Source organism: Triplophysa rosa, linkage group LG16 (assembly GCF_024868665.1).
Source record: "Triplophysa rosa linkage group LG16, Trosa_1v2, whole genome shotgun sequence".
Taxonomy (NCBI): Eukaryota; Metazoa; Chordata; class Actinopteri; order Cypriniformes; family Nemacheilidae; genus Triplophysa; species Triplophysa rosa.
In genome coordinates, this window is record NC_079905.1 from 20,945,887 (window position 1) to 20,959,463 (window position 13,577).

General features: G+C 40.0%; 1 protein-coding gene across 1 annotated transcript in view; it reads right to left on the minus strand.

Annotated features, from left to right (window-relative positions):
• The window catches only part of rims2b (regulating synaptic membrane exocytosis 2b), a 117,540-nt gene extending 104,764 nt beyond the window's left edge, over window positions 1-12,776 (minus strand). The window contains exons 1-3 of the mRNA XM_057354440.1: window positions 12,146-12,776; window positions 11,426-11,595; window positions 3,625-3,663 (exon numbers count right to left, since the gene is read on the minus strand). Coding sequence (XP_057210423.1) covers window positions 3,625-3,663; window positions 11,426-11,580 — 194 coding nt within the window. The 5' untranslated portion in view covers window positions 11,581-11,595; window positions 12,146-12,776. The remainder of the gene's footprint in view (window positions 1-3,624; window positions 3,664-11,425; window positions 11,596-12,145) is intronic.
• Window positions 12,777-13,577: the final 801 nt, after the last annotated feature.

The window sequence follows — 13,577 nt, forward strand, 5'->3', positions numbered from 1 at the left end:
ATTTTTTGTCAGGTATTATTTTATGGACTATTAAGATTATTTTCTTAAAAAGGAATGAACAACTTGCATTGTAACATCCAATAAAGACACCTTACAGATTATTGGGTTGTGAGAAATTAACGTGCTAAATGAAAACATTGCTGCATAGTTACTGTACAGAGAAACTTTTAGCGATTTTATTATCTCGGATACATAAATGTACCTGATGTTGACGATGTCGCTCTTGCATACAGTTTCCTTTTAAAGAATTAAGTCCACTTATAAGTCAAGTACTGTATCTTTCTTTTTAAACTCATGGTGAATGTACAGTATTACACCCCTTTCTTTACATTCACAGAAAGTACACCTCATAAAACACTACCAATACATTCAAATGACATTTATGTTTTTTAAACGCTACAACAAAACAAATTCATAAGGTGACACAATTAGAGGCCTTTAGAATGTTTTATTAATTTAGTCTGCCTCTTGCAAACAACATTTCATTATGTATTTACACACCTACATAAAATAGGTTAAAGAAAAGCAGAAGAGAGACTTCTTAAACTATAAACAAACATTTAAAGATAGAAACGATACATAAAATGCCACCACGATTATAATCTATAAATGAGAAATATGAACAGGAAGCATAACACTTTATTGTATATCTCCTCAAAACTCACTAGGCATCTCGTTTTCCTGATATCATTGAAATTATAAATTATAGATTGCTGTCTTGACGGCCTCTAAACCCACGTAAAGTTGCATGCGAATATGAAATACTATCCTGTCTTTACTCGACGTTGGCTTGTTGTTACGGCGTGATAGAGCCTGGAAGCGTGTCCTACTTTTAAGTGCGTGAAAGTTGGCAACCCTGCTAATATACTAACAAAATAAGAAAGTAATTAAAGTACAAACACTAAAACAATACAATACAGAAAACCGCAAGCAGATTGCTCTTTAATCCGCTGCACTGTCTTCTGTATCGGTTTCCTGGTCAGGGAGCTGTCAATCCAAATCTCACTAACCAATGAGCGTAAAGTGGCCATAAATCCCGCCCACACATGAGATTTGTGCCAGAAAGGCGAAAGAAAATTTGAGAAGCATAAACGAAAACTCGGAAAGATGAAAAATTTAGCAGCGAATTCAAAATTTTAATTTGCAAAAACGAAACTTAGAAAATTGTTAAGAAAAATAGCAGTTTATTTGAAAATCATGTCACATTCTTGCAATTGAGTTTATTGTTTTCATTCTCATTGTATATTTTTGTTCGGTTTTTAAAAGTTTGCATTCATTTTTATTGGCACAAAAGGAATCCCATAACTAACCAGAGTACTGATCTTGTTACACAGCATCAGAAATGTTGTTATGGTCATTCTTAAATGCCTGAGCAAAGTCGTCAAAGTATTCTGTAATTGCCTCTTAGAACTGTCACAACTGTGTTTCCCAGCAGGCATCCACAAAAGCATTTATTGTTTCGTAATCGTCGGCTTGCGCAAGTTTTATTATATATGAAAATTATTATATTCAGTGGCTTCTCTTACTTTTCTTACTGATATTTAGTAGCAGTTTATTAGGAAGTGACAGTTGACTAGTTGGATGGAAACAGTGCTTATTCGAAAATGTTTTATGCGATATTCCAATTTTGCGCATAAGCTAAATTCGCAACTTTGGATGGAAACCCGGCTAATGTGCATTGGCTCTTGCATGTGTCACAGCATGAAAAGTCAGTTTGACACACCAAACATGATGTACTGTACTTAGGCACAGGCTGAATACCATTTTAAAGGTATACCGCAGTTTGAAAAGTCACGGATTTAAAACCACTAAAATGGGGCTGTAACGGGCGCGTTTGCCGCTAACGTATGGGGCCGTAACGGAGGCGTTGGCCGCTTAGACAGACGCATTATAAATGTGAATGCACGCAACGCAAATGCAAAAGACACGTATGCATGCACCCCCAACACCCCCCCCCCCCCCCATCGACAGATTCGGTGGAGGGCTGATGTGGGCCTAAAAATGCCAGGGCTGATTTTTCTTCCCAGTCCAGCCCTGATACCGCTCACAAGATATGGTGTTTTCTGTTTACGCTTAATTCATTGTTTGCTCATCTGCAATTAATTTATTTATATATTTATGTATTCATGTAAGTTTAATTACCAGAAATGCATGTAAAAAAAGACTAATGGGTGCCATGCTATAAAAAAGTTTGGGAACCACTGATTTAACCTGACATACTGCACATGTACTGTTCCAAATATTTTCTGTTGCTTAAATATAAAATATTTTGTGTTCAATGTTTTTTACCCAGACTTTTAAACGAACACATTTTAAAGCTGTAATTGTAATACCGCCACACACCGCAAAACCGTGTCATTTTGGCTTATGGTTTTCATACCGTCAAAACATCATACCGGCCCATGCCTATGCTTGAACATGTAAGGGCAAGAATTATGACACTGACCATACACCTTCAGATTATTTGGAATACAGTGCAAGTTATATGAACTTGAGGGATAGTTCACCCAAAAATACAAATTCTGTCATCATTTACTCACCTTCAGGTTGTTTCAAACCTGTTCACATTTCTTTGTTCTGTTAAACACAAAATATTAGCCATTTTCAGTTCTGTGACATCATCTACTACCATAGTAGGAAAAAATATATATATTTTGTTGTTCTGTTGAACACAAAGTGAGATATTTTGAAGAATTTTGGAACACAAACAGTTCTGGGGCACCTTTGACTACCATTTAATTTTTAATTTCAAAGATGTCACAGAATTGAAAATTGCTAACATTCTTCCAAATATCTTTCTCTGTGTTCATCAGAACACAATACACATCATTTATACAGGTATGAAATGACATGAGGGTGAGCAAATGATGACAGAATTTTCATTTTTGGGTGAACTATCACTTGATATAATGAATGATATACGTTGTACCTTAATAATGATTTTTTTAACCTTGATAATGGCCCATTTTCTAAAGACCAGGTCAGACATCTCTAATCTCTATAGGCTATTACAGCAGGGGTTTTTTTCAGCAAAAGATATAAAAACATAAAGGTTTGCAACATATGGAGGAAATTTATTTTTTGTGTGAACTATTCCATTAAAAGATTATGTATTATATATAAACTGATGTATTATAAAGTATTTACAGCAGCAGGCCACAAATGTGTAGTTTACAATATAAAATATAGAACTCTCCAGAATATACAATCTTTTTTTTATTGATTGAAAAAACTAACTTGAAGCTATAGCTCTACATATACAGTGGACAAAGGAGATCATTACAGGTATAGAGATGTCAGAGAAATGTAGAAAGACATGGTGGAGAAAGAAGCCACAATACAAAAAGAGGTCTAAAAAGCGGTGTGGGCAGCACACTGACCAACTGGGAATGTCTGAAGTGTAAATATGGGTCACTACCGCAACACAGATATAGGCCAGAGGTTAGTAGGGTAGGAAAGCATAAACAGTATGAAAAGCAGAATGAGTAGAGAACTTCATGAGTCTCCAACTACACCACATCTTCGAGCCTGGGAACTGATCCTAGGTCAGCACTGGGGGATGTTTCAAAGACAGAGAAAGGAAAGCTTAAAGTATGCTGGACAACTGACTTTTCTTGTACTTACTGAGATGGTTGAGGCATTTTGTCTTCCTTAGGAGTTTCCCTAAAACATACGTTTAACAACTCAGTACACACACAAGGCAAAACAAGTGACAAATGAAAAAAGACAAATAAACATTAACACGAATGAAATTAAATCATTGCACAGTAAATTTTCACGGCAAAATCAAAGCTGATCATATACAGTAGCACAGAATGTTGGGACTGGGGCTTGCAAAATGTTGTGCTAACCTATTAACTGAATTAACAATGTATCTTAAAAAAAACTTGATTTATTTATTTTTATACTTTGATACAATATAGGATGATGAATGATCCAGAAAATGAAGAGATTAATTGATTTTAATCCTTTGACAACCCCAACATGATGTTTATAAAAAGGCAAACAAAAACAGTTGTTATAACAATGAATAAAATAACAATAATCAAAATAACATACGGTAAATATAACAGTCAGTCATCAATCATGCAGTGGAAAATAAAAATAAGCCTAAGTACTTAAAACATAAATTAACACATTAAAGCAAAATTGTAACAGTTTTGCCTTATCTGTAACCTTTAATAACGTTCACTACAGCCTTAACCTTTGCTTAAAATACCATATTTTACGGATTTATACTGGTGAATTTATTGATATAAAAGAATGATAATACCAATATAGCCAATATAATATGAGATACACAGATCAAGGGCCAGGACTAAAGGGACAACCCACCCCAGATTTTTCTTGGGCCCCTCCAAAAATCACCAGCTAACAATTAAAACAATAAAATGATTCATGCAATGAACTATGATTGCATTAATAGAAAAGGTGTTGCCCACCCAGAATACCTGAATATCTCCCCCACAGTCCAGCCAGCCTGGTACCTAGCCTGCGCAGATCTGAACACCCAAAAAAGTGCTCTGGAGACACTGAGCCATACACTGGATGTAACATACAATAGGCGGAAGTGCAAAAATGTGCATCATAAAACAAAGCACAGGCAAACTCGAGCCATATCTAGGGACCATAAAGTCATGAAGACTAGAGGGCCTCCTCTCTTGACTTTTGCCAGTAAGCAATCATCTAAAAATCTTTGTCAATCACACAGAACACCAGAACATGACAGCAGCCGGTATATACCCTGCTCCCATGATCACATCCCATGTCAAATCTGTTTGAGACCAACTATATTGTACTGTAACAGTTACTGTACCGTTGTGTTATCCAGCAGGTCAGTGTAAAAGTAGCATACTTGTGCAGTAACTTTTTAAGAGAGAGCCAATAAGCATGGGTTACTATAAGCATCTATCCTGTTACACAACATCTCCAGACTGCAGGCAAGACTCATTATTGTGACTTAAGCGTAATTTAGCCGGGAAAATGTTTTACTGCTCAAATCAAACATGTTAAACATAAGATATAACTTGAGATGTATTGGACATTATGTTAAGAATATAACTCTTATTTTCTATTTATCCAATACAGCACAAATGGTAAACATACAGTAGTGTGCAAAACAAAGTGCAGTATGCAGTGATAAATGTGGCAGATCAAATCAGGAGCCAGGACAGTGTGCGCTCTGTAGTAAATTACACTGCATATTGTGGCTATTTTCGTATTCGAGGCCATTTGAATATTCTTTTGCAAACAGAAAATCTGAGTGCTATATTCAATATTCCAAGCATAGTCTCTAGCTCTCCTTTTTGGGTCAAAGGGCAGTACAACAGTTTACAGTCAGCCAGCTAAACACTGTGCCTCTCAGACAGAGTAAAGAGATTATAACCTGTGATCAGCCAATCAGCATGAGCCATTTTAAATGCCTGACACTGAGTCTAAATACAGCTCAGGTGCAGAGATCAAGAGCACTCTCACACTACAACATCATTCTTACAGGTGTATACTCCTCTGTTCAAAAACACTCGCAGTTATGCTGCCAGCTGTCTACATAATGTACATTTACCTACACCTGCGTCGTAAAAAATACTTACTATTTATGGTAAAAAAAAACAGGTAGCTGTGGTATTCCTTGAAATGTGTGAAAAATACGATAGCAAAGTGTTCTGCATTACTGCAGAATGTTTTATATTTTACAATTCTTAAACACATATGTCATGGGCATGGCAATGGTTTTCTGTTATAATTAATATAACTAATCAGATCACCATGAGGGTAAGACGTGACACGAAAATAATGGTTTTAACGTTAATTAAACAACATAAAATGTAACACAAAACACCCAAATGTGCAAAATTTACATAAGTGGTAACAAAATTAAGAAGAAACATAATTATTTAAGAGTCACACAGTGGATTATGGGAAAGTGTCACGGTTTGACAAAGGAGAGAACTCAAGCGCAGGCAGCGGGGATGAAGGGGTTAACAAAAGGATTTATTATTTCAAAAAGACACGCAAAACAAAAACCCACAGTGGGGAACAAAACACGATAATAAATGGAAGAACAAAACAGGCACATAAACTGACTAAACTAAAATACAAGGACTAAACACCACACTGGACAAAACTACAATAAACTGACAATAACTAACCTCACGCAACAACCAGGAACAGGAACACACAGCACTAGGCACGGAGGTAAGTACACAGACAAGAACCATAAACAATACACGAGCACAGGACAAAGAAACATGAGGGCATTAAATAGGGCAAGACAAACGAGGGATAATGACACATGGCAGGTGGGAAACATCAGACACGGCAGGTAAGCAATACATGAAACGAGAGGGGCGGGGCCAATGACAAGACACGAGAAAGCACTTGAGCTGTAAAAATGTAAACAACTCATGGCTTTCTCACATAAAACCTAAGGGCTCCGTCCCGATCCTGCCACACGACTAGAAATACAGAACCAAGAAGGCAGGACCGTGACAGAGACCCCCCCCCCTTAATGAACACCCCCAGGTGTTCACCAAGGGGTCGATTAACAAGACATGACAGACTGGGACAAAGACAAAAACCAGACAAACATGGTGAACAAGACAAGGGGCAAACAAGACAACAAGACCAAGGGATTGGGGTGACTCAATAAAAATAACAAACATGGGAGGGGGGGTGGGGACAGACAAGGGCTTGTGGGGGGAACAGTCCTAGGCCGGCTGCTGCACCGGCTGGGCAGGACAGGACACCGGAATGGGCTCCGGACTGGACGCCGGCCGCACCGGACTGGACGCTGGCTGCATCGGACTGGACGCCGGCTGGATCACTGGCTGGGATGCCGGCTGCACCGGACTGGACGCCAGCTGCACCGGACTGGACGCCGGCTGGATCACAGGCTGTACTGGAGTCCGCGCCCCCCTCCATTGCCGCTTCTTCTTCAGCCGAGCCACCCATCTGGTGGTCGGCTGAAGGAAGGAGGTGAAGGGCACAGCTGGCTCGGGGTTGGAGGCCTCCGACGAGGACCCCCAGGATTCTCGCCTCCCCCGCTTGCCAATGAGGCTGGTGGACGGTGGAAAGGCTGCCGAGAGGGTGGAGGGTGGCGTGGCGGTTCCCACAACCCCGATCTGCAGGGAACCACGCTCAGGGATCGTGACCAGCGGAGATGGGTAGCTGGTATGTGCTGAGGCCGTGGACTCCGAACGCTCCGCGGCGGACAGCCACACGGCGTCGATGTCCAGCGGCCTCAACGCCCTCATCTCCGCCCGCGAAAGTGGGTCCCTGACCGGAGTTAAATAGCACCGCGAGTTCCTCCTCCTTCCCGAAGACGCCATTCTCTGCGACTTCCAGGAACCTCTCCACGTACACGTCCATGCTCTCGCTCCCCTGGCAAAGTCCGCAGAGGAGGCGAGCTAGGTGGGACCGCCCGGTGCTCATGCTGCCTACGGGGTTCTGATGTGGCTCGTGTATTCTGTCACGGTTTGACAAAGGAGAGAACCCAAGCGCAGGCAGCGGGGATGAAGGGGTTAACAAAAGGATTTATTATTACAAAAAGACATGCAAAACAAAAACCCACAGTGGGGAACAAAACACGATAATAAATGGAAGAACAAAACAGGCACATAAACTGACTAAACTAAAATACAAGGACTAAACACAACACTGGACAAAACTACAATAAACTGACAATAACTAAACTCACGCAACCACCAGGAACAGGAAACAAGCATGGGACAGGAAACTTTGAACATACAGCACAGAGGTAAGCAACACAGACAAGAACCATATACAATACACGAGCACAAGGCAAAGAAACATGAGGGCATTAAATAGGGCAAGACAAACGAGGGATAATGACACAGGGCAGGTGGGAAACATCAGACACGGCAGGGAAGCAATACATGAAACGAGAGGGACGGGGGACCCCTACATCACATCAGGAAGGGTCACTAAGCAAATGAATGACATTTGGTCAATTTGTCGCTGCAAACACAAACAAACATCCCTGTAAATGCAACTTAAGGATTCTCATAGCTAGCAACTTGCTCAAAGCAAATTACTGTACATTCAAACGTTTGCACTATTATACATCAGTTCTGTATATCAGTGGTTCTCAAACTTTTTTATTGTAAGGCCCCCTTTGAGCAGAGTGCATCTCTTTGCGGCCCCCCAAATAAAGACTTTCATTAAGAATTTAGAATTTCATAAAATGCCACAAAAAATGGCCCCTACATCTATCTTGGGGGCCCCAGTTTGAGAATCACTGCTGTATATATGTACATCAGTAGCAAACCCTCAGTGCACCCTCGGGGAGGACCTAAACTATGGCGTTTAAAAAACAAAACTAAAAACTAAATATTGTTTTGTCAGTTAAACAAGTTCAATCAAGTCAAATGCCACTACAGCCACAGAAAGAGATTTACAGTAGAACATTAAATGTCACCAACTAGCACAAGCACGTGAAATTAATTAATGTAATTATTGCATTTGCAAAGTTTTGATTTTCATTGTGTGCTAGTACCAGTTCTGCAGGATATTAAACGGTTAAAAATAACAGTTTTTTCCAAGCTTGATCGAGTTTAGTTCAACTCAATTAGTTAAACATTTTAGGTAGTATTTTAGGAACTATTCAAAATTATACCATATAAAAAGAAACTAGATGGACGTTGTGTTGCATTTGATTTATTTACATGTCAAAGTGTAACCTTATGATCATGAATCTTTCAGTGTGTAGATCTGCACGCAATACTTCAGCTTTCTGTGAGATCTGTATTATAGACTCAAACTAATAAACTACATCCAAAACTGCTTCATTTTACTGCTGAAACAAAGCTTTTGATTTTCATGAAATCACGCATCATTGCAGTGTTCGAATAACTAGTGCAATGATAAGGAGCATACGTAACACAAACAGAACACGTGAGTTCAGAAAGTTGTTTAATATCAAGTTTGTGCATGCAACATTTTTGACAGGTCCATGATTCCGGTTTTCAGGTTCAGACAGTCTGTCTATACAAATGCCATTTCAAAGCTCAAATACAGACAAATTGGACAAGTGATCCTTGCACATCTAGAATGTGCTGCTATGATGATACTGTAGAGTGGTCTGAGTGGTTGCTTACTGGCCCAAGTCAAAAAGCTCACCCCCAAGTCATAATAGGATTCTGGTCTCCAGATAGGATTTGGTTCCCTCCTTTAATGTAAGTCTAATGGATATTTATTTATAATATTCTAGGCACAGAACATTAGTCAGATCTACAAATACTTGTAACGTTAAGGACAAAATAACACTACAGGCCTGTTATTTATATAAATTAGTTGGCCTTTGAAAAATATTGCTTTTTAAATGTATAAAGTGTGTCTATAAGACGTCCCTGATCTAGTACATACAGTCTTCACACATGCTCAGTGGGTTAAGTTGGTCAAGTGAGGCACTAAAAAAAAATATTTGCAAAATTGTAAAATGTTCAACAATTTTGTTATGCGAGTCTTCTTTTATGCCATTATAACAACAACGATATGCTGTAAAAAATCCAACTTGCAAAATATTCTCCCTACAAGGATAAATAAGTAACTTGAACTTAGAATTTTTAGTTAAAGGAGTCAAATTATTGTTTTGCATATACTAAACATGACAATGTTGTGACAACTATTGACTCAAACATCATTTTTTAAGTTGGGTGGACTTCCGTCTCTGTTTGTTGAGTTAACTCAAAAACGTGCTTGTGATAGGTTGCCTTATTATTTTAAGTTGACTCAACTATTTTTTACAGTGTATGAATGGATCATTAGGATGAATTCAAAATTCTCCAACATTGTTGATTTCATATGCACAGCCATGAACCAGAGATGCTGCATTATTAAACGCATTTAGTGATCAAATATCTGGCTTGAAAGTAAAAGTAACAGTACTAACAAACTCTTCATCTGTCAGCAAAAATGTGTAATATGCTCTTAAATACCTGAACTAAAAATAAAAAACACATAAAAAAACAGCACAATCTGTTGGACCTAACAACCAAAACATTAGACTTCAAATAAAACAGCAGGTGAAAATAGAGGTTTGACTTGACTAGGGAAGGTTTATAATGTCATAGATTTTAACGTGCTCTCATTTTAACAATGCTCTCATTGTTAAGCATGCACTTGGCAGAGGTGCAGCCCATCTGAAACTCGCGCTTAAACTGGCCTATAAACAGAGCAGAGCGGCTACACTGGCTCAGAATCTGAAGTTCATTGGGTTCGTGAATCCAAGCTTGGAACTTGGAGCCAAATGGGCCACACCAGTAAATAATTTGTCTATTCTCTCTCTACTGCAGAGCCAAATTACTAGGGCAAACATTAATGGAACCGAGGAAGAACAGTCTCAAAGATTGCTGTATTAACTGAAAGGTTATTATGTTGCTGTGGAAATATACTTTTAAATGCCTTGTAATCTTGAATCATTCTTTACAAACATGCCAAAGACCTTGATGTCGTGGAAACCAATGTCTGTTAATGTTATTGTCAGCGTTTTTAGTAACTTCTTTGTTTCTTTGTAACTAGTTCAACCTGTAGAGAATTGTGCCAAATGCACTGTAGGTCCCTTTGGATAAAAGTGTCTGCCAAATAGATAAATATCCTATCCTATCCCACTAGTGAATATAAGCTTATACAAATGTAAACACAAAACAAGCCAACTTTGGAAAAAAAATGTTTCAGATAGTCTCACTACGCACTGACGCTGCCTGGCATTTCATGTCCACAACCCCACACAAAAGAAACGTGTCCCCTCTCGCAATTCAGAAGACAAACGTGCGCGTGCACACACACACACCATAGGCCGAGCTTTGATTCAATACACACGACGTTAATACCGCAAAACACACGCCCGCACCACGAGCATGCGCGGACAGCGCCGTGGTACTGAAAACAGCAAACGAGAAACCATGGCAACCGCGATGGCGCAAATCTCCTTCTTCTAGGCGTCGTATTAATGTTTAACGTATGACCTGCTCGGCAGCAAAATTAAAACGCATAGTAATCTCAGGTAAACGCCGGCTGGTGGGATTTTTAGCGAAGATGGCGCCCACAGCTAACCCAGCCCAACGGCGCTACACACGGAATACAGACCGCAACGGAGAATATCGTCACAACATTGGCGCAAAACACCAGATCTACACGCAACGCGAGTGATAAAACCACGTGAGACCTGTCTGGTGGTTAACCAGGTCCGAGCTTGTGTCAACAATAGTCTAATATTGACCGTGCACGTCAGCAGACGTATTAAATTACAGGACACAGTCGTGCTGAATATGACAGGGAGCGTTTTAAAGAGACACGGGCGTGTTGAAACGCAGCCATCATCCACAAGCTTCACTATTACTGCAGCACCAGACACACACTGTTAGCCGTGCTTAATAAGGCTGCTGAAGAAAATCAGGTAGCTTACTTCAACATGGACTGCTCTTTCTCCTCCTCTTTCTTCTGGCGGTCCATGACCGACAGGATGATCTTTTTCTCCTCTTCGGTGAGGTGGCTCAGGTCCGGCATGTCCGGTTGAGCGGGAGCCGCAGGGGATGCGGCCGGGCCATCCCGAGCAGACATTTTCAGGCGTGGGTGCTTGAAGGACCAAGAAAGCGGGCAGTGAATAAAAAGGTGAATAAAAAACGACAGGTGTGAACATGCAAAAAAATCATCCATCACACCTATGCATAGTGCAGCCTACTACACATGTGGAATGTCATGCATCGATGCTGTCTGCATGTGTATAAGACAGAGAACAGTATAGATCTTTAGTCTACAATCTAATAATAATGCATCATGGTGCTGACTTGTTCCTGGAACGTTGACAAACGTTTTATAATAAAATTTCTGTTTTCAATACACCCATACAGTATTTGCGAGACTATATGAACTATATATGTATCCAAAATACATCACAACACATTGTGGATAAGTTTCTAATACCCACATTTACAATAGGTGATATAACATCATGATACCGGCACATAAATACAGCTTGTCACATAATGAAATTACCACAAAAATGTGTGAAAAGAAGCCCTGGGGTGTCTTTCATTACATTCCAGTTCCTGGAATCTGAGGGCATCCCAACCATGCTTGTCATTAGTCATCTGCCGAAATGTGTATAGAGAAAAGGAGTGCTTGCCTTTTATTTCGCAATCATGGTGAATGCAGTCTAACCCATGGCTGCTGCCGCTTATGGGGAGCTCCGAGTATCCAACGACAGGGCCCGCGACCCTTATTGCGCTTAAAGGCGTCCTCTTTCCGTCAGATTTCCCTTGATTTCTTCCCGGCTGCTGCTAACTCCGAGAGATTTCTTGAATGCACAAAAATGGATGCATCAGGAGAAAGGGTCCGGCAGGAAAGCGGGGCGGAGCGACTGTCTTATGTAGGACAAAGATCAGATGCTCCAGTGTCGCGGGCGGGGCGGCGGAAGTGCGCGCGCCCGGACACATTCATTGACAGCAGAGGCGAGGAGAGTTTCTTTCATCTCTAACACCCGTTTCATACCGCACGCGTAAGCAGAGCGTAGGCGGAGCGGCAGCAGCGCATAGGGAGAGCGTTAGCAGTGTGTGCCCATTGTCCTTTCATACCGGCAGCGTATGCACCGCGCTGCCTGGGTAACTGTTACCACAGTACAACAAAGCAATTTCACATTACGTTATTTACATACATCAATGAGCAAAATATCTTTCAGAACTTCATCAAAGCGCTTTTAAGTAGATTGCATAACTATGATTTGTTATATCCGCCTGTTTCATGCTCTTTTAGATCTGTGTAGTACAAGTTATAAATAAAAACCCATCGTGCTTTGAAGGATACGAAGTCACTTAAGGGTTAACTCACCATAGGAGAGAGTGACTGACTTGTGATGTGATCGCTTTTCTCTCACACATACGCAATATAAGCATATAACACGATGTCTATGTAGTTTTATCTGTTTTTTTCAGAAGGTTATGATGACAGTGGGTTTCAGACAGTACACTGACAGCTTAATGCGATCGTTTCCCACTCCACGATCGCACATTTAAAAAACATTTAAAAAAATACGCGCTGCTCCGTTTCACATCGCATGCGTAAGCAAAGCGTGAGCAGCAGCGGCGTAGCAAGCTTTTTAAAAGTGCGGGGGATGGATGTGGTTTGTTTGTTAACAATAAAAACGATGAATAAATGACAGAAGGGTACAAAAGTTATAACATACAATATATAAAAAGCTTCCAATTTAAAAGAGTGATACTAGAAAAGTATAATAACACACTCGGTTGTCACGGTCTTGGTTTGGTCGGGGTGTTTTCTGCATGTGGGTTGTAATATCAATATAAAATCCAAGATATTAGAGAAAAAATTATAACAATGCAATCAGAAGTGAAACCCGCTGAACAAACTAACTACAGCGCCCTTAAGGAGAAAATGCAATTATTTTATACCGTAGATCAAGATGAGCTGTCTAAAATTATTAGATCATCTAAATCAACAACATGCATACTAGACCCTATACCTACAAATCTACTGAAAGAGATGCTCCCAGAAATTATAGATCCTCTTCTTGGTATTATTAACTCATCTCTGACATTAGG